Source organism: Antechinus flavipes, chromosome 6, assembly GCF_016432865.1.
Source record: "Antechinus flavipes isolate AdamAnt ecotype Samford, QLD, Australia chromosome 6, AdamAnt_v2, whole genome shotgun sequence".
Lineage (NCBI taxonomy): Eukaryota > Metazoa > Chordata > Mammalia > Dasyuromorphia > Dasyuridae > Antechinus > Antechinus flavipes.
Window position 1 is genome coordinate 163,040,194 of NC_067403.1, and position 26,886 is coordinate 163,067,079.

Genomic DNA, 26,886 nt, shown 5'->3' on the forward strand with positions numbered 1-26,886 from the left:
AGCTTTTCTACTTGGAAATTTAATTACTTGTGGTTTTACTGTGAAAACCAGGCAAACTGCCCCTAACTACAAAATCAGGCTCACTATTAACTGCACTTCCACACTTCAGGGATTCTTTGGCAAATCAGATTTAAAAAAAAAAATCCACTTATAGTAGCTAAATTTTTTAATCATCTCCAGCCCCTTCCCACCTTCTTCAAATTTTTACAAATTTTTAAATATAAAAGGAACTAAAAATTGTCATCTTTCTCCAGCAATCTCAGCTCCCCAAGTCACCTATATATATGCAAAATCTATTAACCCTTAATTGATAGCATACAGGGAATTGGAAGGATTCCAGTTAGGAGGAAGTCTTTAATTGAGCAGTCCAGAAAGCCAAGTCCTTTTTGCCTTAGCTAACTGTGTTAAACCTTCATTTAACCAAAAGCAGTTTCATCATCCTTTGCAGCTCAGCCCCCTCTATTCTTCATCTCCCCACTTCACAAAATTTTGAATTCCTATAGTAAATTTAAACGCTGGAAAAGGAAGTAATTACCTATGGGGAGAAGGAGGAGGGGTGAAGGAAGGTTACAAATTAGTAGAGAAAAACAAATAAAACCAGCCCATACAAGGGTTCTCTCTCAACTACTCAAACTGCCTTGGGGTGGGAGAAGGGGAGACAATTCCAAACTTTTCTAATCCCACCATATAGGTAAACAAGACAGACTCCTTTCCACTTTAAAATTCAGCTTCATTTAGAAGGAATTTGCCCATTCTTAAGGATTAAGTTGGGCTCAGTCATACTGAAGAAGGAGAGGGGCTATAGTCTATTAGAAAAGACTGAATGCTTCAGCTGCTTTGGAACTGCCTCTAAGGCACACTTGTCCCTGGAAGAAACATCTTTTGCAGGTTAGGACAAATTCCCTTTAGTAAAGGGTCATATTTCAGGTTGTTGGAATGTAATGAGCTAGGAAAATCAACAAAGTAAATAGTAGCTAGTCCTTCATCCCTAAAGCAGTCAAGTAACAAAAACAAATTTTAAAAATGCATGTACAGGGCTGTGATTAGGTGTACAATGTCCAATGAACCACCTATCCCAGCAGCTTTAGCTACTCCTTGTACCACCTTTTCTTGTCCAGATAACTAAAACTCTGAAATGCCCTCAGTAAAAACCCAAGTGACTTTAGGAAAGCCTTTAGAAATGGGGAATGAAAAATCAATAGGAACTGGTCCTGAATCCTGACTTCCACATTTTTAGAAGGGTATCTAATGGCAAGTCACTAAATCTGAGTTTTCATTTCCTCATCTATAAAAGGGAATAATAAGATAATAAGCATCTATCTCACAAAGTTATTGGGAGGCACAAATGATTTAACGTTCATATTAAATGCCTACTATGTGCCAATGTAGTGAAAATAAGTTATGCTACCTTAATAAAATAGTAGGAATGCCTAGCAACTTAACATGATTAATTCCATTTTGTTTTATTTTCCTTTTTGTAACAGTTGTTTTGAGTAATTTGGTTTTCTATAAATTGTTTTTTCAATACTGAAACAAGCAGTTATATGATACTGTAATGATAATAAAATAACTAGCATTTATATAGTATGACTAAACCACACGTGTGTTCTTAAACAATAAATATATGTAGATCCTCTGATAAGAGATCACAATAGAAAAATATTACAAACAACTTGATTAGTAGTCTATCAATCAAATTATGTGGTAATTTAAGAATACACATAACTAAAAATATGTTTAAAATTCCATTAATTGTGTCCAAGGGTACAATTAGAACTGGTTAGGGGAAGACTATTATCCACACTTGAGATTCAGGCAGCCCATATTCATTGGAGGAGAGCACTATTTGATGAAGACCTTTCAGATAACTATCTTGGAGGAAGGCATCTTCAGAAAAATGTAAGCGGCAAATGGAATGAGAACTAGGATGGTGTAGTAGAAAGGGAATTGGATTTGGGATTCAGGAAAACATGGGTTCAAATAACATCCTAGACATTGTGTGTCCTTGGCCAATCTGCCTAATCACAGGATGAGACAAACTGGGTAGAGGGATCTCCAAAGTTCTTCTAAGTAGCTTATCTTCATCTACATGGCACTGATTTCTTGTGCTGAATCTTTATGTTTTTAAAGCTTTCCATTCCCCACAGTTGGGAGATTATTGAGCATTCAGTATGGCAATATTTACGTTTTTTATACTGTTCTTAAATTTGTAAAAATCAATTTTATGTTCAGGTAATTGGGCAACAATTCTGTCAGTATAAACGATTTGTTTCAATGTAGTTTATCTGCTGAATTCTCAAAGGGATTTTAGTATAGGAAGATGTTCTCTGTTAGTTGGTCAAGAGTAGCAATTTTCCATTATATCTTAATGCAGGCTCAGAAAGGTTCAGGATATCAAGATCCAATGCAAGGTAACATGAAGCCTAAAAAACAGAAAAGCAAGCTGGCTTTATTGAAATCTACTCATATGAACAAGGGAAGTTAGGAGAATAGAAGGAACAGGCCAAACCCACTAGGCTTGAGGAAATGGGGTACCCCAATCACAGTAACCTCATAAGGTTCTTACCTAGATTTGGGAAAGGAGAGCGGGAACCTGGAACTTGGGTTGATTAATGCTAGTGAAAGGCATGACTTGCCTAGAAAAGCTGTTCTTATTCTGACATGGTGGCTCAGTCTTGAGCTTTGCTTTTTTGTTGTTTTTTATCTTTCTTGGGGTTTCTTCATTTAGCAGGATGAGGAGGTTAAGGGGGCCATTACATGGTATATAATTCTATCCTTGAAATTTATTCACAAATCTATGATCTGTGGACTCCAAGATAAGAATCTCGTCTCTGAGGCTATAAGCTGCACAGTAGTTGATAATCTGCATTGGGTAGAGGTAGTTTCCTCTCTGGAGTTTTCCTACCATATGTAATCACAGGTCTGGGTCAGCAATTATAATATATACATAAATAATTTGTTATTATGATCATGTCTTTCTGGACAATGGAGAGTTAAATTTCTGCGACCTTCCTTGACACGTAGCTTATTTTCCACCACCAAGTCATTGTATAATCTATAAAGATCAAAATGTCTTAGTTCTTTGAGCACAGCCTTTCTATAATTTCTGGTGGCAATGATATGATGCTAAATCTTTATTATAAACCCCTTCATTTCTATAAACAAATCTGCACAACTCAATCATGTGCTTGATGCTGGTTTATCCAACTGTTGTCTGAGTTCATGTGGCTCCTACCCATAAAGGCTCCTACCCTTTTGATTTTGCTCTTGGATCCTGGCTATTTCACAGGATCCCCATGGAGATAAACATTTTTCGGTAAAATTCAACAAATTATCTCAAATGCCAGATCTTGGCCTTTCTGCGACTTTTTGTGTCTCTGTGTGTCTTTCTCTGTCTCTGTCTCTGTCTCCCTCCCTTCTTTCTCTTTCTCCTTCTCTCTCTCTGTCTGTCTCTTTGTCTCTATCTGTGTGTCTGCTGTTTTTCTCTCTGTCTCCCTCTCACCATCTATGTGTGTATTTTTGTCTCTCTTGTGTCTGTCCATCTGTCTGTCTGTCTGTCTGTCTCTCTCTCTCTGTCATTTTTTAGTGTTCATCTCTGGATATTTATTCATGTCATGCATGACCACTAACCTAAGAGAAAGCCTAGATTCTCCTCCCTTTTCTCTCTATAATCTCTCACCTACTGATCTTGAATCAACTTCCCTGAACTCAATGAGAATCTCTGCAGATGATTCCAAATTCTCTATAGCCAGCTTTGATTTGTTCTTCAGTACCAGTCCCATATCACAGACTGCCTATAGAACATTTTGAACTAGAGGTCCCAAAGGCTTCTCAAACTCAGAAACAATACTCAAATTCTCAAAATAAAACTCATAATCTTTCTTCTGAAAATCACCTCTCCTCCAAATTCCCTTCTTACTATTGAAGGCACTTCTGTCTTTCTCATCACTCGGGCCTGTCATTCTTGACTCCTCTCACAGAATTTGATAATGGAGGAATCATAATAATAAATTATTTATGTATATATTATAATTGCTGGCCCAGACCTGTGATTGCATATGGTAGGAAAACTCCAGAGAGGAAACTACCTCTACCCAATACAGATTATCAACTACTGTGCAGCTTATAGCCTCAGAGAAGAGATTCTTCTCTTGGATTCCACAGATCATAGATTTGTGAATAAATTTCAGGGAGTTTGTTAATCAATCAATCAATCAATAAACATTTATTAAGTACCTGCTATAGGTTAGGCACTGTGCTAAGTTCATGAGCATAAACTTTGGATGGGAAAATGTTAATATCTTTATTGTCACTAACCTCTCAAAAATTAGCATTTCCTTACATTAAAAAAAAACAAACATTATTATTCTGAGAAGGAATCCAAAAACTTCATCAGACATTAAAAAATCAATGACCAAAAAATGGTTAATAATTCCTGTCATGCAATTTCAATAGACTTGTAATGGAAAGAACTATCTGCATCTAGATAGAGGAGAATGGAGACTGAATGTGGATCAAGCATAGTATTTTCACTTTTTTATTGTTGTTGCTATTGTTTGTTTGCTTTTTTTTCTTGCTTTTTTCTCCCTTTTGATCTGATTTTTCTTGCATGGCATGATAAACATGGAAATATGTTTTAAGAATTGTACATATTTAACTTATGTTAGATTATTTGCTATTTACAGGAGGGTGGAGGTGAGAAGAGAGGAAGAAAATTTGCAATGCAAGGTTTTGCAAAGGTATATGATGAAAACTATCTTTGCATGTATTTTGACTAGAAATGATTTTAATTTCTTTGTCTGAAAATTGTCTTTTCATATACTGTGACCATTTGTTGATTGGAGAAGGACTTTTCTTCTTATTAATTTGAGTCAGTTCTCTTATCTAGTTTAGAAATAAGGCCTTTATGAGAACCCTTGAATATAAAAAAATTTCCCCAGTTTTCTGTTTCCCTTCTAATCTTGGCTGCATTGGTTTTGTTTGTACAAAACAAAATTTAATATAATCAAAATGATCAATTTTGTATTTCATAATGTACTCTAGTTCTTCTTTGGCCTTAAATTCCTTCCTTCTCCGTAGATCTCAGAGGTAGACTATCCTTTGCTCTGCTAATATTCTTATTTATGTTTAAATTTTTTATGTTTAAATTCTTTATGTCTAAATCATGAACCCATTTAGACCTTATCTTGGTATGGTATTAGGGTTGGTCAATGCTTAGTTTCTGTCATACTATTATCCAATTTTCCCAGCAATTTTTGTCAAATAGTGAGTTCTTATTCCAGAAGCTGGAGTTTTTGGATTTATCAACACTAGAGTAGTATAATCATTGACTATTATGTTTTGTGAACCTAACCTATTCTACTGATGAACTACTCTATTTTCTAGCCAATACCAAATGGTTTTGATAACCTCTTTGCATGTATTTTGAAAAAAAAATTAATGGCTATTATTTTTTAAAAGAATTTTTAAAATAAACTTAAATAAAAAAAGAATTCTTATCTTGGAGTGTTGACTAAAATTCAAATGGCATGTCCAAGTTAATATAACTATTAGAGATCAGAGTCAAAATTGGAACTCAGGTCTGGTGCTCCAACTACACTATCTCATTATGCACATAATGCATACATATATACACAATATGATACGTATAAACATAACCAGAGTAGTCCCAAATTGCATGAATGTAATGCAAATGAAAAGAATGAAAAAAATTTATTAAGAACTTACTAAGCACCAGGCACCATCCTAAATTTTTGAATTACTTATGAGACAAGTAAAACTGCTATCAAATATGTTTTATGCTTAACAATGCACAAATTATATTTAGAATAATAGCCCACAAAACATTTAAAAATAAAGAGTATAAATTCTAATTGAAAAATTAAAGATAACTGTTCTTAACCTCAGTCTATATACTTGGACACACACGTATATTGATCTCTGCATTTCATTTACTCAGGATCCTAGGAGATCACTTAAAAACCTGGGAAGATTCAGAAAATGTAGCTAATTTCAATGACTCCTAATCTAGTCTCATTTAAACCCCAAATAAGACTATTTACTGTAATTTAGGCAAGTACTGTACCCATATGTGTATGTACATAGTTTATGTGTGTATGAGTATATGTACATACATAGATACCTATGTGTATAAATGTAAACATATTTACATTTATACACATAGGTATCTATGTATGTACATATTTTCATATGAATAGATATAAAGATGTATATGTTTGAGTTGTTTTTTAAAAAAATCAATCCAAGTTCCTCTAGCCAGAATGATAAATTATGAATTTTATAGTGCTGATGAATTATGATTTTTATATTATTATTTACAGTGTGAATAACAACATTAACTATTCATTAAAAACACTCTACTTTTCCTCTTTTTGTCTCTGTCTTGTATAAAACCCATCATTTCTGAAGTGATGGTTGTTCTCTTTGTTGTGGTTCAAATCTGCAAGCTTGTAGTTCAATTATGTACGAATACGGGGGCACCAACTAAATGGGCATCCTGTTGGAAGCATCCTGCTTATACATTTAGCTAGACAGCATTATCATTAACGAGAGCCCCATGCACTCTGGGGCTTAACAAGAGTCAGCATCTGCCAAAGAGTAAAAGGTTATAATATTCCAGAGTAGGAGGATCACATCAGAGGGAAGGCTTTCTCTTCAAAGACAGTCGGCACTTTTCTGATCTCATCCATCCATTTTACCCTGAGAACATAATGATAGGATCCTACCTGTCACGGAATGCTCAGGGGCAGTGTAGTCACCAGGAAGAGCTGGAGAATGGCTAGCCACTAAGTGGTCCAAGAAGGACTTCTCAGAAGTGCTGGACCTTGAGCTATTGGTGATGATGAATGCAAGGTTATGTACAGCATCCATCAAAGATCATTTATGGATTTTTCCTTCTTATTTAGGGTGACAGGCTACTTTAAGAGCAAGATTTAGGAGCAGGGGAGAAGAACTAAAGGCTAAGATTACATTTCTTTTTCAAAAAATTTTTACACTACTGTCATATTCCAAAATACTCCTTCAATTTTTGGACTATCCAAGCCACTATCATCACTGAATTCATCTTTATAAGCAAGAGAGAGTTTAGTAAAGTTGACAGTCAACAAGGATGCCATATTGGTAGTATGTGCACATTCTAGATCCCATAGTCTTCCCTCTCTAGACATCATTTTTCTTTCAGGATCAAAATGAGTTATTCTAATGAATCCATGTTCAGCTGCTTTTTAGTGCTGTTTTCATTGAAATTATGGTTTTTGTACTGCTGATCTATTTATTTCACTCTGTGTTGATATACAGAAGTTTTCTAAATCTATTCTATTCAAACTCTATAATATTCTATATTCTATTTCTATTTTCTAAGTCTAATCTAAGTCTGTTTTCTTAGTCTATCCTAAGTCTATTTCTATATGTCTATATTTCAATATATTACATGTGCCAATTGTCATATATAGAATACTATAGAAATCTAGAAATAGAATAAAGTAGATTATATAGTGAAAAAATTCTTGGGCCTGGGATGCTTATTACCTATGAGATCCTGGCATTTAACCTTTTCTTGTCTCAATTTCCTCGATTATAAAATGGGGATAATGATAGCATTTATCCTCCAGGATTACTATGAAGAGCTTATGAGGTAATAATTGTAAAATTTCTACCCACTGCCAGGCATTCAGTAGGCATTGTATAGTTAGTTATTATTATTCCTCCAAAACTCAATGAATCTGTGAGTTTATTGCTTAGATAATTCCCTCCAATGGTGCAAACTCCAACAACATAATACAAAAGCACTAATCTTATCTATGCCTCCCCATAAGCTTGCATGGGGGTCTGGGCAACTTGAATGGACACCACTTGAGCAATAGGAATGCATATAGGGATGCATTCCAATAATCCACTTGCCTTCCCTCATCTTCTCTTACTATCATACAATTCTTCAGTATTTTATAACTTCAATATTTTTGGAGTTTCTCAGTGATTATATGTCCCAGTCTGTTCATACTTACTATGTGGCTCTCCATTGCTTCTATGATACTCATTTTAAATGTACTGAAGACAATTGTATTCCATGTCTCACCATAAAACAATGCTGATAAAATATTAGTGGTGAAAAGATGAAACATGCTTTCATGAAAAGCTTCGATCATAAAAGAAGCAATTTCCCCAAGTAATCCAATCAACTCTTCTATTTATAAAGCAACTTCCAAGGTTTCTCTGATTTTCTTTATTCATTGCTCTCTATAGCACAGAAGTATTCATTTAGGTCAGGAGAGTACCTAAGTTTTAAATCATTCAAAGAGGTTCATTTTTATAATACTTACATAATAGTGGTTCTGCACACCTTATTCCACATCAGTTCATAAAAACTTTTTATACCTCACAGAAATGATCTTTTTTTTTCCTTACTTTTATAGCACAATACTATTTCATCATGTTCAGATATCATAATTTGTTCAGTCATTTCCCAACGATGGGCATCCCAACACACAAAGAGCTGCTACAAACATTTTTGTACATATAGGTCCCTTTCCTCTTTCTCTGATCTTTTTTGGAAACAAATGTGGCAACCCCGATCAAGGGCATGCATTCTTTAGTAACGTTTCATGCAAAATTCCAAATGTTTTGGACTTATTTACAGAAGTCCATCAATATGCTACTTTCCCATAGCTCCTTCCTGCCAAATACAAGGGACACAGTAACCTTTCTGGTGTGATTCTTAATTGTCTCCCAGAATAGATTTAAGCTACTCTTTTACTGTTATTTTTCCCTTTCTTATTCAGTCTCCATCTCTCTGGCTTTCTTCCTTTCAATACCAGTCAGATCTGAATGTGTGTTCTCAGTCAATCTCCTTCTTTCTTTCCTGATATCAGCAGGAGGTACTAAAGGCAAGCAACAGTCTTGTTATATCCCATGCTGAGAAGACAATATCTAGAATATTTGAGTATTATGTTCATTTCCTGATGCCTCTCTGTTCCTGGCTATGTCCTTAGTCAGCAGCTGTGAATTACATCCTATTATCATTTCAGTAAGGCAAAGTCATAATATTCTTGTGGACAAAAAAAAGAAATGTAAGATGAATAACAGCATTCAGATGGATTTTAACTGGGCAAAAAATCCTTATCCACAGAGTGTTTATTAATATCAACACAGAGCAAGGACTCTAATAATAATCCTAATCATAATACATATATGCATAAACTTATACACAAAAATATCTGACTATAGACACATAAATGCATAAACAAAGAATATTTTATGAATAGCAAAGCACTCTGTCCTTCAAGGCTCTGTACTAGCTTAGATAAAGACCTGCTTATCAAACTGCAGAAGATGCAAACTCAGAGAACAAAATCCTTTGATTAAAAACCAGGATTCAAAAGTATCTCAAAAGGCTGAAACAATGGGTGAAAACAAAAACCCCCCAGGCATTTTATAGGTACAAACATGAAATCTGGCATTTAAGAAGATCTCAGCAGTCTAAATATGCAAAAAGAAAGACATCCCATGGTTTAATAGTCACATGAAGGGATTAGCTCCAGAGAGGACAGAAAGAACCAGGAGCAATGGGAAAATGTTTTAGAGGTGGGATTTATTTAGGCTTGACACGCGGAGAAATGTTCTAAAAATAAAATAAGTTGTCTTGTGAGTTAATGGGTTCCGTCATCATGAGAATATTCAATATAAAGGCTAGATAACCACTTATTAGACAAGCTATTGAGGAATTCTTACACATTCTACATAATGACTTCAATGCTTTGAGATCCACAATCCCTACAGTGAGTGGAAAATATGTGAATACCATTAATGAGAAAGGGATGATAAATGAAATTATTGTGAAGTCAGGAGTTCACCTAGTTTTAAGGAAGGATCATTTTCATTCCCACTGCATTATTTCTCCTGTCTAAAGGAATGACAGGGAAACCTCTTAGGCCAAACTCACAGTCATATGCAGATTGGCTCCCAGGAAAAGTTTTGGCGGCTCAGGTGTTTTTGGCAAGATGGCAATGTTGAATACTTGGTTTTCCAGATGGGCTTGGGGGGCAATTGTACTGGATACCTGCAAGGGTAGGACAGAGGAGTAAGACTCTAATCTGTATTTAGATCCATACATTCATTCTGAGAGATATTCAAGACCAACCCAACCTTCTTGTAATACTTCACACACTTGAGACAGCTAGGTGACACAATGGATAGAGTTTTGAGGTACCTGGATAGTGCAGTGGAAAAAATATTAGTTCTGGACTCAGAAAGAACTGAGTTTAAATATAAACATTTTGCAGTTGTGTGATCCTGGGAAAATCACTTAAACTCTTTCTGCCTTGGTTTCCGCAACTGAAAATTTCCCAGAGTTGTTGAGGAAAAAATGAGATAATATTAGTGAAATACTTAGCATTTGGAGTCTGATGCACAGTAGGTCAGCAATATTTTCCAAACCTAGGTCCAGGCAGGTTCTACATCCTTGTTCTGCATCCCCTAGATACCAGTAGCTTCCTTATTATCAAAGAAGAATGAATCAGTCCTCTAAGTAAGTCACAGTGTCTTTTACTGGGGCACACATTACAGAAATTCTGAGTCTTAATATACAAACTAACAGATGGAATGTATTGATAGCTCATGACAGCATTTCAGAAAGAAAACAGAATTAAATCTGCAGAGCTCAGCTGATCTCATTTAGTAATAAAGCAAACAAAAAGGTGAAAGAAAAGGGCAGGAGCAAATAAAAGCACAATATTTATCTCATTTTAGATCTATTTAATACCTCTAAAGTGGTGAATGGAAAATGACTGGCCACTTGTACAAGCCCACATTCATACAAACTATTATAGGGAAGTCAGTTTAATAAATAAAACAAAGTCTGATGCCTTTACAACAACATTCATGAAATTCATATATTTCAATGAGCTCTGTCCCTTTCAGACATATCCTATGGAAAGCTCAATACTTCTTGCAGTGATCCTGCCATTATACAAGGCATTTTTATAGATCTACCTTAGTGAAGATGTATAGAATATCAAGGTCCAGGTCCACAAAAAGACAGATCCATTTCCTCTATTTTGTTAGGGACCTAAAGCTAGTTTTCTCTTAGCCAAAGTCCTCTCAAATGCAAGCTTGCATCTAATGGCAAAAAGACACATGACTTGCCATCTGTAGGGGAAAGGGAAGGAAGAACCATTTCTTAAGTATCTACTATGTGCCATGCATGTACTAAGCATTTTACAAATATTATCTTCACAATAAGTCTGGGAGGGAAATCCTGTTATGATTCCCATTTTACATATGTGAAAACTGAGGCAAACATAGATGAAGTGAAAGGATCACAAAGCTGGTAAGAGTCTAAGGCCAGATAGAACTCAGATACTGTATTCTTTCCACTGTATTACCTAGCTGCCTATCAAAGCTAATCATAAAAATGTAATACAAATTTTGAAAGAAATTCCAAAGAAGAACATTTCCAAAAATGCCTTTGAGTATTTTGGAGTCATTTGAACAAGTATGTTGCCTCCCAAGATGAATAATTTGAAGATTAAATTAATTTGGGTACTATGCATGTTTTTAAAAAATCAGCCATGTTACTTCATATTCAGATCTTGTACAGTAATAGTTGATTAATTATTGGGTGACAGGGTATATTCACGGAGTCATCTCTAGCATTCTCTGTATCTATAGCTAACTTTTTTCCTGCCAGAACTTATACTTTACAGGTCCAGCCTTCAAGAACCTTAGGTCTCCATTATACCACATGGAGACAATGGAAGAAGACTTTAGTGGAGGAAATGGTTTGTTTCGTGTATTGCCATGAAAACTAGATGGAAAACCCTTGGTCCTTGATATGCATACCTGCTTCAACTATAGCTTGGGATAGTACATCCTATATTTTTCTTGATATTTTGAAATAAATCTGTCCTATAAACATTTCTAGAAAAAATGAAGAGTTATTTGTTCCTATGGATCTATTCTTACTTAGATAACTATAGCTTTAAATCTCTTGGAGAGAACATTTTGAATTGGCAAATGAAGCTACCTATCTTACGGGTTTATAAGAGTGTTTGCTTTCATTATGACATCAATATAAAATTACCCACAGTCCTTTTTTATATTTGATGCTTTGATGTATCATTTATCTACATACACACACATTACTATTAGAGTTATGCTTCAAGGTACTGAGATAATGAGCCAGAGTACCTGAAAGCTGAAGGAATCACTTTGTGTCTGGGAACCCGAGTGCTTGTACCACACAACGCCCTCATTGATATCCTGCTGAGTGAAGGTGTTGGTGGGTGTCGCCATTCTCCCATCAGGCAGGTGCTGTCTCCCATCCATTGGACTGCCCGCGGGCATGTTCATCAAAAGAACCAATTCCCCTGTAGAAGCAGAACACAATTACAAGAGGCAGACCAGCTGTTAACTCTTTATAGACTCATAGAGTTTCTGAAAAATACTCGTGAATATTCTACCAGGAGTTTCTATTCTTTCACCAAAAAGGAGTTGCTGCCCATATAGCTGACTATCGATATGTTTCATCCAAAGAACTCCATTCCCTGGGAGAGCAGCCTTTTCACTTTTTAATTTGTAATTTTTCTTTTTAATTTTCTTACCATCTAGCAAGGATAAGGTACACAAAAAGGTAATCATTACAAAATCTTAGATATCATTTACAAATCTAAAGCAGTTCTAACCATCTCTGCAAATAGCATCAAAGTTACATATGAAACAAGTGATTTATGTCCACTAAAATCACATTAGAAAATTAAAGGGGTATGGAGGTGTGGGGTAGGATTAGTTGATAAAGGACTAGTTTCTGAGCCAGAAAACTCTGGGATCAAATCCTGCCTTGGAAACATTCTGAATCTAGTCCAGGCAAATCACTTAATCCTTCGGAGTTCTAAAGCAGGGCTTCTTAAACTTTTTCCACTTGCAACCCCTTTACCATGAGAAATTTTTTTCCAAGAAATTAACTTTTTAAAAAAAAATTTTATTTTCAAAATATATGCATAGATGATTTTCAACATTCACCCTTGCAAAACCGTGTGTTCCAAATTTTTTCTCCCTCCCTTCCACCTACCTCCTCTAGGTGGCAAGTAATCCAATATATGTTAAACATGTGCAATTCAAAAGCTTTTTATATTCAAAACATGTGCTTAGATAATTTTCAACATTCACCCTTGAAAAATCTTGTGCTCCAAATTATTTTCTCTCTCCTTTCCCCCCATCCCCTCTTTTATATGGCAAGAAATCCGATATATGTTAAATACGTGCAATTCTTCTCTACATATTTCCACAATTATCATACAGCACAAGAAAAAATCAGATCAAAAAGGGAAAAAAATGAAGAAGAAAACAAAATGCAAGCAAACAACACAAAAAGAGTGAAAATACTACATTGTGATCTAGACTCAGTTCCCACAGTCCTCTCACCATGAGAAATTTTTACACAAACCTGAGTATACAGATATATAAAATAGGTATGCAAATCAAACATTTACTGAGAATAAATCATAAAAAATTTATTTTAAAATAACTTTTTGGTATATATACAATTTTGCCATTTGTTAAAGATGAAAGCAAATTTGCATACCAATGAGATGATGTGCTTGTTTATTTTTACATAAATTTACAGTGAATCCGGATGATAATGACAGAGAAAGTGAGACAGGTGACCTTACACAGCCCTCCCTCACTCAAATCCAATTCACTTGCACATTATGACATCAGCTCCTTGATATCATTGTACTTCTCGAGAACAAAGGACAAATAACAATATAACAAATTAAATCTTGGTGGAATATTTGATACATTTTACTGTTGCCAAATTTTTCACAACTCCCACATTCAGTTATACAACCCCATGTGAGATGGTGACCCACAGTTTGAAATTTTTTGTTCTGGGCAATATATATATATATATATATATATATATATATATTGCTGTTGGAATTTGGGGAGGATTTTTGAGGGGCAACTGATCTTAAATGACTTCTTGACTTGTTCAGGGTCACCCAGATAGTGTTGTGTTAAATGTCTGAGGCCACATTTGAACTCAGCTCCTCCTGTCTCCAGGATCCACCCTCAGCTAGCTATTGCCCCTCTAGACAATTCAAAAAACTATATTGAAGTTTCAAAGCCATTCCCATCCGTGGAGGGAGTTTTCTCATCTCACAATTGTTGCCTCTCTCACTTAAATCATAGATCTAGTTCTTATCTCCAATGAGCATGAGAAGAGAATGAGAAGAGAAATTTTGAAAATTAATTTGGTATTATGAGTTGATCAACTTTTACCAGGAAAAAAAATCCTAGAAGGTAGATTTGCTAGGTAGGTAAAGAGAAAGCTTTTCACCAAAAAAGGAGAGGTTATTTCCCTTTTGATCTGATTTTTTGTGTGCAACATGATAAATGTGGAAATACGTTTAGAAGAATTGCACATGTTTATCCTATGCTAGATTAATTTCTGTCTAGGGGAGAGGAGAGGAAGAAAAATTTGGCACACAAGGTTTTGCAAAGATGAATGTTCAAAACTATTTTTACATGTATTTTGAAAAATAAAAAAGTTATTATTATATTAAAAAGGAAAGGTTAAACCAAATGTTACACAAAATTTGATTGGAGAAAAACTCAAGAAAATCTATTTTTAAAGAATTAAGTTTGCATTATAGATTTTCTGAGATCTGCAGATTACAGCAATATTTAGGTTTTTTGTATAATTTCTAAGTCTTCCTTTATACTGAATTTCTTTGACCCTTTTTTGAAGTGAAAACAGAATATTTTCATCTCTAAATAAAACATTGGCTCTTGTTACTCATTCTCCACCTGAAATTATTGGTCTCTTTTTTAAAAAGTCATTTTTATCCTATTTTCAGCTCTGAATTTTCTCCATATTATCATTTTAATAGAGATGATGATTATTATCAATAAATTGGAAACAACAAACATAATAAGTAGTGTATTATGCCATCCTGTAAAGAATAATGAGAAGCTGTGTTTAGACTATTAGACAATGCTGAAATTGGAGTCAGAAAAAACCTGAATTTAAGTCCCAACCTCAACTCAGTTTCTCCATCCTTAAAATGGGATCAGATAAGTAGCACAGTGTATAGAGCATCACCCTAGAGTCAGGGTCTGAGTTCAAATTCAGCCTCAGACATTTACTGCTTGTTCCAGTTAAGTCACTTAATTCTATTTACCTCAGTTTCTTCATTTGAAAGAAGAGCTAGATAAAGAAATGGCAAACCATTTCAGCATCTCTGCCAAGAATATCTCTGCCAAATGAGATCACAGAGAACCAGACATGACAGAAATGCCTCAATAAGAAAATATCTATTATAACTTTCTCATAATAACCGGGTGACTCAAATGTAAGGGAACTCAAATGAGACAAAGTATATAAATTTCTTGGCAAAACTTCAAAAATAAGGAAGGAAAGAGAGAGAGAGAAGGGAGAAAGAGAAGAAAGACAGAGAGAGTCAGAGTAATAGAGAGAGAGAGAGAGAGACAGAGAAAGACAGAGACAGAGAGAGGAGGGGGGAGACAGGCAGTGACAGATAATCAGAGACAGACAGAGACAGAGAGGGAGGGGTAGAGAAGAGGGAGAGAAAAAGAGAGAAGAATGAAAGGACAGAGGGACGGAGGAAGAGACAGAGAAAGAGAGACAGAGAGATACAAAAAGAGACAAGGAGGGAGGAAGAGACAGAGAGACAGAGACAGGGGGACAGAGACAGAGAGAAATACAGTGACAGAGAAACACAAAGGCAGAAAGTGGCAGAGACAGAAAGAGAGGGACAGAGAGACAAAGAGAGACAGAGTGAGAGAGAAAGAGAGAGACAGTGACAGATAGAAAAGAGACAGAAGAGAGACACAAAAACAGACAGAGAAAAAAAAAGAGAGACACAGAGAGGGAGAAAGACAGAGAGACAGAGAAACATATATATATATATATATGCACCACTAACAAATCATCTCCTCATACAAATGTATCTATCAATAGATAAAGAAGAAATCTTCTAATCAGATCAAATGATCTATTTATATAAATAGGCATGCATACAAATATGTACAAAGAGGCATGTATTCTCTGATATATGGTCATATCTTAGCTAAACAGAATTATTCCATGGCTGTCAGCCAGAACCAAGACAGGGTGAGGTTTTTTTTGTTGTTTTTTGTTTTACATTAGACATTTCTTTTAACACTAGACATTTTTAGCCCTTCTTCAACCAAACATAGGTTAAGAATTCCTTCAAAATGGTTAAAAATTAAGGTGGAAGAAACTTTTTTTTCATTTCTTATCTGTTTATATCTACTTTCAGTTTGCATAAATTATGACTTTTCACAAAAGAATTTGGACTTTGAGTTAGAACTTGAAAGTAGTATATCTACATGTTAAGAATGGAGGAAAAGTAAGTTAGAGATAAGTTAGTTCATGTTGGGTTAAAGAGTTTAAATATTATTAAATAAACAATGGAAAACTAGTGAAGATTCTTGAATAGATACAGAGTGACATGATTAAGTCTAACCATGCAAAAGTGTGCAGGATAAATGAGACAGGGAGAAATGAGAGGGCAGGACACCAGAGGGAATAATATTTGAATGGCAATTACAGTGTTAAAGAATGTAATTTATCAATTTTAACAAACAATATAAATGTTTTCAGAGGCAGTATGAAATAGCAGATAGACAGAGAGTGGCTCTCAGTCAGGAAGACCTGAGAGTTCAAGCCTTATCTCAGATATTATTAGTACTAGATACTAATTGTGTGACCCTGAACAAGTTCCTTAAGCTCTCAATACCCCAGAGCAGTGGTATAAAACTCAATTAGAAAAGGTGGGACAAGGAGAGAGAAAACTAACTTAGAAAACACAAATTAACATTATCTAGGTCGTACTGTATTTTTATTTATCTTGTTAAATATTTCCCAATTATAGTTTAATCTGCTTTTGGTTCAGCAGGATGAATACAGAGAGGTTTGGAGAGACTTACATGAACTGATGCTAAGTGAAATGAGCAGAACCAGGAGATCAGTATATATTTCAACAACAATACTGTATGAGGATGTATTCTGTAACTCAGTTTCAATTGATCAATGATGGACAGAAGCAGCTACAACCAAAGAAAGAACACTGGGAAATGAATGAAAACTGTTCACATTTTTGTTTTTCTTCCCGGATTATTTTTACCTTCTAAATCCAATTCTCCCTGTGCAACAAGAGAACTGTTCGGTCCTGCACACATATATCGCATCTAGGATATACTGTGACATATTTAACATGTATAGGACTGCTTGCCATCTCAGGGAGGGGGTGGAGGGAAGGAGGGGAAAAATCGGAACAGAAGTGAATGCAAGGGATAATGTTGTAAAAAATTACCCTGGCATGGGTTCTGTCAATAAAAAAGTTATAATTAATAAATAAAAAAAAGAATCTGCTTTTGGTTCCATAGGAGTTTTACAGGTTGCCTGTAGTCCTAGGAGTTTGATATCTCTTCCTTTGATACCCACAAAAGCCTAAAAATGTCAAAGAACGTGCCCAATCTTACTTGGTAAATAGTTTTTTCATTAGTGGTGCTCCATACAAATGAAATCATGGGTCCAGGCAAAAAATTTATTCACATCAAGCTCTCTCTTTCTCCCTCCCTCTCTCTCCTTCTCTCCTCCCTCCCTCTCTCTCTTTCTTCCTCTCTCTCTCTCTCTCTCCCCTCTCTCCTTTTGTGTGTCTCTCTCTGTTGCTCTGGCTCTGTCTCTCTCCTTCTCTCTATCTGCATATAATATATATATAAAATATACATATGTATATATAGACACTGACATTTATATAAACATGCATATACATATAGAGACACACACATGCACATGTATAAATATATACATTTACAACAATTTTATGTGTATATGCATATAGACTTATGTGTTTGTGCTTGAATGTATATGCATGTATTATACATATGTACTATGAAAGCATATATGTGTGTATTCAAATTTAGTTCTCTTAACAAGATGTAATGAATAGAAAACTCAATTATTCCCAGAAGTGAGGATTTGAAACATAATAGTTGATGGAAATGCTATCACCAGGCAAATTTATCCAATCTATTTGAATTCAATTCAATTGATTCAAGTTAATCAGCTTAAATGTCTTATCCTACTGGTTCCCTCCACCATTTTTATTCAAGTGGTTCTTCTAGTAATAATTTGATTTGATTATGAATAATAGGAGCGCTAAGCATATTAAAATTATAATGGTATAAAATAAAAATAATTTTTGTATTTATTGTTCACTTGTTGTTAATAGTGTTTGACTCTTTGTGATCCCTTTTGAGGTTTTCTTGGCAAACATAATGAAGTAGATTGTCATTTCCTTTTCCAGCTTATTTTATTGATGAGGAAACTGAGGCAAATAGAATTTCATGACTAGCCCAGTGTTACACAGTTCTGAGGCCAGGTTTTTGAACTAAGGATGATGAGTCTTGTGATTCCAGGCCTTGCAGACTGCTTTACATGGATTTCTCATTTGATCTTTAAACAACCTAAAATGCTACTATTTACAGTTTTTGATGAAAAACACAGGGTTTTGTTTTGTTTTGTTTTTTTACAGTTGATGAAACTGAGGCAAACAGATTAAGTGACTTGATCAGGGTCACAAGGCTAGTATTCTGTTACAGCAATATTTAAAGTAAAGTCTTCACAGTTCCAAGTGCAGCACTATCCACTGATTTACCTATGAGTCTGGAAATTAGGAAATTAAGGAATGGAAAAAAGAAATTAAGAGATTAATGGTCAAGAATAACAATAGCACTAAAAAACAACTATTATGATCTTCAGATAATAGGATAGGTCTTCAGATATTAATGAATGTTCCATTAATATTTATTAAAGATTCAGATATTCAGGATACAGAAAGTTGTACAAAGTAATGAATAGTTTATTGGATTATATGCATCTTAGAATAGGTTGTGCTTAATTTGGGGTTGGTCACTTATCAACTAAGATAAATATAATTGATATTTTAATGTATCACTTTTAATAAATTCACCATAAGATAAAAATACCAGCATAATTTCATTAGTTTAGGCTTATTTTTCTGTGGCATAGCCTCTTAAATCCTTAAATAGGATGTCATAGAAATTCAGTTGTCTTCTTCACACAAAAGATATACAAAAACCATGATAGTAAGACCGAAAACTAAAGAACTTTCTGAAATAAGGACTATGAAAAGTTTTCCTATGTGAAAAGTTCAAAGCTTAATCAAGAAAAGCGTTGACCAATGGAAAAATACTAATCATGGGCCAAGTTCAAGAAGGATTTAGAGATTTACAAAAATTGTACTTTAGTTGGGTTCCTAACAGTCCCATATATGTAGAATTAGGTCTGAATTAGGACAAATAATGCATTCTATGAACTAGGCACATGTTTTCAAATTTATACTATTCAAATTTGGGATTATATAAAATATTGTCATTGGTTCCAATCCAATGGAAACATGCAGTTTCAGAGCTGAATAATGTAATCACTTCATAGGAGTCATTATTTACATTAATCTGGACCCAGATCATCTCTCTGTCTCTGTCTCTCTTTTCCTCTGTGTGTGTCTCAATTCTGCCAAATAAAAAGTTTTTTATTGAAGAAATAAAACAATTAATCCTATTAACCCATTTCTTAATGTGAACAAAAATAAGAGAGATATCATCAGTAAACCCTAAGTTGGTAAAAGCATTACAAACTATGAAGCAGTGGTATATAAGAGAAAAAAAATACCAAAATGGATCTCAGGAAACCTCAGATCTAATGTCATATTCTACTTAAAATGAGGTCTTGGGAAAGCAATTTAATTTGTGATCCTTAATTTCTTCATCTGCAAAATGGAAATAAGAATGTCTGTCCTGTCTTCCTCACACAGTCATTGTGAGGATTAAAGGAGTATGGTACAATAAAGAATTCTGGAAACCATAAAGTGGTCTACATGTAGTAATGAATGGTATCCTTGTTTTGGTTGTTAGAAGCTGGCTAACACAATGGATAGAGCACTGGGTTTGGAGTAAGGAAAATGAGCTCCTATACAGATCCAGATCCTTATTCGCTATGTGACTTTGGGAAAACCATTTAATCTCAGTTTTCTTAACTGTAAAATAAATGTAAAATAGAAACATCTATTTTGCAGAATAGTTGTGAGAATCAAATGAGATAATATCTGGCAAATGCTTAACACAGTGTCTAGCACATGGTAGGTACTATATAAATGCTAGCTATTTCTTATTAGCATTGGTATTGGTGCAATTAACACCATACAAATACGAATGAGCTGAAGGATTCAGGATAAACCATCTCTATCATCCCAAAGTGGGAAAAAAACATTACCAAATCTTGGATGGTCTTCATCAATCGTGTAGATGATTTCCGAGTCTCTGGCACCCAGCACTTCGGCCCGTAAGATCCTGTTGGTGATTGGCAGCATTCCTCCCTCTGGAACCCACACTAGTGAGTTAGCCACTAGTTGAAGGTCTCCTTCAATCTATGAGGGAGAAAAGGGCATGTTGAGTCTAGAGATAACTGAGCAAAACCCACCTTTAGGGTCACATTTCAAGAAGATGTCAATACTATTATAACTTGTCAAAGACTTTCATCAAGAAAGAGTAGACTCAGACTCAAAATCACAGATGGCTTTCCCTTTAATTGGGCAGAACACAAAATTTCAGGTTTTATAAATCAAATGAATTCAACTAAATAAATATTTTTATTAATATTCCTTAAGTTATACACAGTGAGAGTTGTATTAGGTCTCTCTTAGGGCTCTTCAAGTTCTTTATGACTTCCTGAACCCAGTATTTGATTCTAAGTGATAAAATTGTACAAGATACCAAACTGGTTGCCAAGATTAAAAAGTAGAAAAACAAAAAGTTTACAATCTATTGAAGGAAAAGGTTTGATTTAAAATATAATATTTTACATTTTTCAGAAACTGAGCTAGTGAAATTATTCTGGTTTTCAATTTTTCCATATATTAAAAAAAACTAGATATAATTTTAAAGAAGGCTTTTATTTCAGGAGGGATTTTTATCTATATTATTATCACTACTATCAGATACACAGATAGCTAAAATAAAGCCAAGAACATTCACAAGGGGATAGCCATGTGAAAGAGAGACAAGGCACCACTTTCTATTCATACCACATTTGGGGTTTGGTCCTTTCCCAACAGGCAATTATAAATACTTGTATTATACAAATCAGGCAAGTGAGACACTTAGTAGGCTGGTGGAATTCAGCATTGGGGAGCTGGAAGAAAACCTGGGAAAATAAATGTCTAATGCCTAGGCTATAGAACTATACAGAGTTCTATAATTACTAATATTGTGAGGAAAAATCCTGAAGAATTTCATATTTTCCAAATTACTATATCATCTTATTTACAACAGTATTAAAAGATATATCAGCATATAGGTAAAGTATCTACTACAATGATGTCAAAGGGACTGCAATTTCCTGAATCTTGCAAAATACATTACCCTTGCTCCTAACTTCCTGATTTAGTATAATCCATTCTTATACTTGCAGCAGCCTGAGCTATATTGATTATATGTTCATCTCAGACACATTATTGGGCAGCATCTCTCTCCTCTCTGGTCCTCTTCATTATCTGCCCCTCCTTTCTCCTTTTCTCTCCCTAATTATCTCTCCAGAACTCTCATTCCATCTGTTAGTCTCTGTTGCTCTGATTCTGGTTTTGGTTCTGGCTCTGTTTCTCTGTCTCTTTGTCCTTCTGCCTCTGTGTCTATCTGTCTGTTTGTCTCTCTCTCTCTCAGTCTCTGTCTGTGTCTGTTTGTCTGTCTGTCTGTCTCTCTCTTTTTATCTCTGTCTCTCTGTCTCTGTCTGTCTTTCTCTCCAAATCCCTGAATTTAAGTAACATACAAACAAACATAAAAGAATTACACATACATGCGTATAAATACATATATGCAACTATCTCTAAGGATAACTTAAATTCAGAACTTTGAATGACTCACAAAAAAACCTTTAGTCCAATTTAGCCATAATGTGCACCTCCATTCCCAGGGATACTGTCGTGTGCTATTAAGGAAGATGGCGCCTTAGAACGAGTACCCACAGAGTACCAGACAACCAGAGTACAAATAAGGAATCTAAGGATCAGATAAACTGAGCTGATTGAGGAATTGTGAACATCTTCTCTACACTCCATCATTCCTTCCAGTGGTCTGAATCCCTCCTTTTCTCAGTCAAATGCCTTAAAAAAAAAAAACCCTCGGAAACTGGAGGATAAAAGAATGAACTGATCCCTTCTATTCTAATGGGGAAAGCAATAAGGATATATATAAATATGTTGTTGTTATTCAGATACTTCAATATTTCTGATTCGTCATGACCCCATTTGGAATTTTCTTGGCAAAGATACTGGACTGGATTCTCATTTTCTTCTCTAACTCATTTTACATATAAAGAACTGAGGAAGAAATGATTAAGGAACTTGACCAGGGTTATACAACTAAAGTGAATAAGGCCATATTGGAATTCAGGTCTTCCTGACTCCAGTCCAGCATTTTTTTTATGTACTTGACCACTTAGTAGCCCTATTTAAAGCAAATCTGGAGTGCTCCTGTTCAGGGGCTGGCAATGCCATGGAGAAGTAACACCATTTTGTCAGAGAATTAAGAAAAGGGGGATAGAGTAATAGACAAGGTTAAGGGATTTAAAAGTAAAGAAAACAGTAGAAGAGGGAGTTCACATTTAAACTGCTTTTTTCTGAATAAAGAAGCAAAATTTATTCATTCCCCCCCCCAATAATGGTTCAAATACTCTGATACAATAAAGAGTTCAGCTAGAAATATCACTGCACATGCAGATCCTTGTGCTTTTTCTGGGATCTCATTTTTCCATATGCTTGGCAGTGATAATGTTAGGTAGCTACAGATCAGTGACTTGGGGGGGTATAATTCCAAATCACTTTCTGCAACATCAGACCCAATTCATAGCTCACCCACAAATGTGTTAATGTGCCTGTCTTCCCACACTCCCTCCACAAATTGCTATTTTCATTTTTTTGTCATCATTGCCAATTTGATGTGCATGAGGCAGAACCTCCTAATTACTTTGATTTGCATTTCTCTTGCTAGGAGTTATTTGGGCCATTTTAAAGATCTACTAATACCTTGGATTTCTCCCCTTATGAATTTCCTTTTTAGAGTGGATAGAGTCAAGATGATGAAACATTTTTCTAGCCTAAGAAAACTTCAGAGGGAGGTATGAAGTGTTTGTGATACTGGACTGGAAATCTATTTTGAGCCCACACACAAAGTATCAGCAATAGCAGCCACAGTAGCAGCAGCAGCAATTTCAGTAACTAACTCTCAGTCCATAGATGGTGAATGGCCACTCTGCTGCTCATATGAAGTTCTGGGTCACAGTTCCAAGACAAAGAGAATACTAACACTTGTGGTTGCCATGGACCAAGGCCTTTCTTGGATAAAGACTAAAGGTAGTGACCATACTCTCCCATGATCATACTATACTGGAACTTGCAGACCTCCCAGAATAAACAACATGGAAAAATCCAGAATCTTGAGACAATGCCTCCTCATCTCCAGGTAAGTAGAGTTCAACTTTGACATAAATTTAAATCAAGAAATATGTTAGAAAAATGAGCAAACAACAGCAACAAAACTGACCATAAAAAGTTACTACAATGACAAGGAAGCCCAAGACATGAACGCAAAAGGCCACAATGTAAAAACAGTTACAAATAAAAATGTTAACTATACCCAAGATCAACAAGAATTCCTGGAAGAGTTGAAGAAAAAACTAAAAGTGGTAAAGAAAATTTTGGGAAAAGAAATGAGAATGTTACAAGCAAATTATGAAAGGGAAATTAACAACTTGGTAAAAAGAAGCACAAAAAATACTGGAGAAAGTACTTTTAAAAAACAGAATTGGCCTAATAGTAAAAGCAGCACAAAAATTCACTGAAGAAAAGAACTCCTAAAAACAGAATTGACAAAATGGAAAAAAGTTAAGATTCCTGAAAAGTTAGATTTGGACAAGTGGAAACGAATAACTCCATGAAATATCATTCAACAATAAAGTCAAAGTGATGAGGGGAGCCCCAAAACTCTTTCTCTTTCTCTCTCTGACTTTGGGAATGAGCCAGGAGGTAGAGCACTTGAGAAGCTCCTTGAAGGAGAAATTGTCCTTGAACCCTGCCTCTATGAGACCAGCCTCAGGGAATCATCATAAAAGTGGTTTATCTAGATGGGGTTAGTTGAGTCAGGATCTGGAGAATTCCAAACTATTGAATTAAAGATTAGTTGAGAAAGACTCATTCAATTCTATTCAATTCCAGCTCAAGCCCACCCAGCCCCAATCAAGAGCAAATCCCAGCTTGTAGCCAAGGCTTCTATTATAAAAAGAGCTAATTTATTTATTATAAAAAGAACCAAGTTCAGTCCTTGCAGAGGACCTAATATGCCATGCCAAGGAAACTCTCTCTCTCCCTAGCATAGCAGAAAATCTCTGCCTGCTGAAATGTTATTCTCTTTTAGTGTAACCCTCTCTTTATCCTCACCTATTTCCCTAACAAGATTTTGTACCTCTCTGTTGGGATTTCTCCATTAGAAACTTTATATCTCTCTACCAGGACTTGCACTAAGGAATTCAGTCTTTCTATTCATGCATAGCAAAGGCTGACTTCCCAGTGTCAATAATAAATTTCTTTTACCAGTCTAGTTTTTTGGGTTCGAAAATTCCTTTACAAAGGACCTCTGCACCTCAAAAAGGGGATTCCCACAACTCCCTACCTTGCACCGGATCCTAAGGGGATTTAGAAGAGCCAAACCTCTTCATTTGGTTCCCTGAATCCCGAACCTGCCACTAACCTCATCATTTAACTCCATCACCACCAGGAACCCTAACCTCATCATTTGGTTCACTGATTGGGAACTCAGAAATCTAATAAATCTAGATCTCATCAAAAGGAATGAAAAAGTAAAAGAAACTGTGAAATAACTGACCTAGAAAACAGACCAGGGAGAGATGATTTCAGTATTATTGAAAGCTATGACCAAAGAATGAGCCCAGGTATCATATTTCAAGAAATTATAAAGGAAAACTGCCCCAATATCTTAGATCTAGAGGATAAAATAGAAATTAAAAGAATCGACCAATTGCCTCCTGAAAAAGATCCCAAAATGAAAACTCCTGGGAATAGTACAGCCAACTACAGAACTCTCAGATCAAGCAGAAAATACTTCAAACAGTCAAAAAGAAATAATTGAAATATTGTGGCATCACTCAGAATCACACAAAACTTTGGAATTCCATGTTAAAGAAGAGGAATGCTTGGAATATATTCCAGAAAACAAAGAAGCTAGGATTACAACCAAAAATAATCTGATAAAACTGAATCTAATCCTATTTAATGAAATAGAGGACTTTCACATATCCCTGATAAAAGACCAGAGTTGAATAGAAAATCTGATATTTAAACAGAAGACTCAAGAGACAGATAAAAAGATAAATATGAAAGAGTAATGTCAGTAAAAATGAATTATTTACATTCCTGTATGAGAATATAATACATGTAACTTCTAATAATTTTATCATTATTATGGCAGTTAAAAGGAGTTTACCTACACAAAGGGTATAGTTGTGAGTCCATTATATTTGAATGATTTCCAAAAAACAGACGATGAGAAAGAGTGATGCACTGAGAAAAAAAAAGAGAGGTAGAATGGGGAAGATTTTTCTCACATAAAATAGACATGCACAGAAAATCTTTTATAATGGAAGAGGAAACAGTGGGGGGAGACAGGTAATGCTTGAACCTCACTCTCCTTGGAATTTGTTCAAAGAAGGAAGAATATATGCCTATTCAATTGTGTAAAGAAATGTAAACTTACTCCAAGTAGGAGAAAAAGATAACAGAAAAGTGATAGGGGTGATAAAAGGAAGGATACAATAAGAAAGGCAGTGATTAGAAGCAAAATAGACTTTTGAAAAGGGACACAATAAAGAGAGAAGAAACAGAAGAAAATGAGATGGTAGGAAATATACAAATAGTAATCAAAATAGTGAATGTCAAGAGAAATGATTATTAATAACCAATGATTTGGGGAGATAGATTTCTTCCTTTTCCTTTTATAACTATTTCAAGACCTCATCTCTGAAGATTAAGCTAACCTCCTCTAGTCAGACCTCACTCATGTGGGAAAGCTATTTTCTCTACTAAGGTTTGGTTGAGAAAAAATTCTTTGAATAGATTCCCCAAAGCTGGGGATAATTTAGAATTAAATGACACAATCCAGGCTCATTTGAATAGGTTCAACCCCTCATCATAATATTCATTTTCATCATTTATTAAACCAAATATAATTCTTAGAAACATCCCTCTTTCAATGGTCATATATACAACAGTAAGTCTGCTATCATGACTGTCTTTGGTCTAAGAGAGAGATAGCCAAATGATCATCCTTTTATTAAAATGATGGCATTACTAATAAAATGGTTAAATTACTTAGAATTATGTTTCTTTAAACTTTTTAAATGAGAATGAGATGTACTCACCCATAAAATGAGAACAGATAGCATGATGAATTAGAAAACAGAATACAACCATATGTTGTTTAGACTTGAAACAGAAAGACATACACAGAGTTAAAATAAATAGTTGGAGCAGAATCTAATATGCTATGACTGAATATTTTTAAGAGATGGTGTAGCAAGCATGATCTTAGATAAAGCAAAACCAAAAAAACCACCTTAATTAAAGGGGGAATAATCAAGGAGACTATTTTGCTAAAAGGCTGTAGACAATGAAGCAATATCAAAAACTCTTAAAGCAGGCTTCTCTGAGAAAGACCTCATTTCTCAAATAT

At 34.9% G+C, this 26,886-nt stretch overlaps 1 protein-coding gene across 1 annotated transcript in view; it reads right to left on the bottom strand.

The window, feature by feature from the left end:
• The window catches only part of FRAS1 (Fraser extracellular matrix complex subunit 1), a 360,951-nt gene that overhangs the window by 140,583 nt on the left and 193,482 nt on the right, over positions 1–26,886 (bottom strand). The window contains exons 28-30 of the mRNA XM_051966720.1: positions 20,363–20,516; positions 12,205–12,383; positions 9,959–10,075 (exon numbers count right to left, since the gene is read on the bottom strand). Coding sequence (XP_051822680.1) covers positions 9,959–10,075; positions 12,205–12,383; positions 20,363–20,516 — 450 coding nt within the window. The remainder of the gene's footprint in view (positions 1–9,958; positions 10,076–12,204; positions 12,384–20,362; positions 20,517–26,886) is intronic.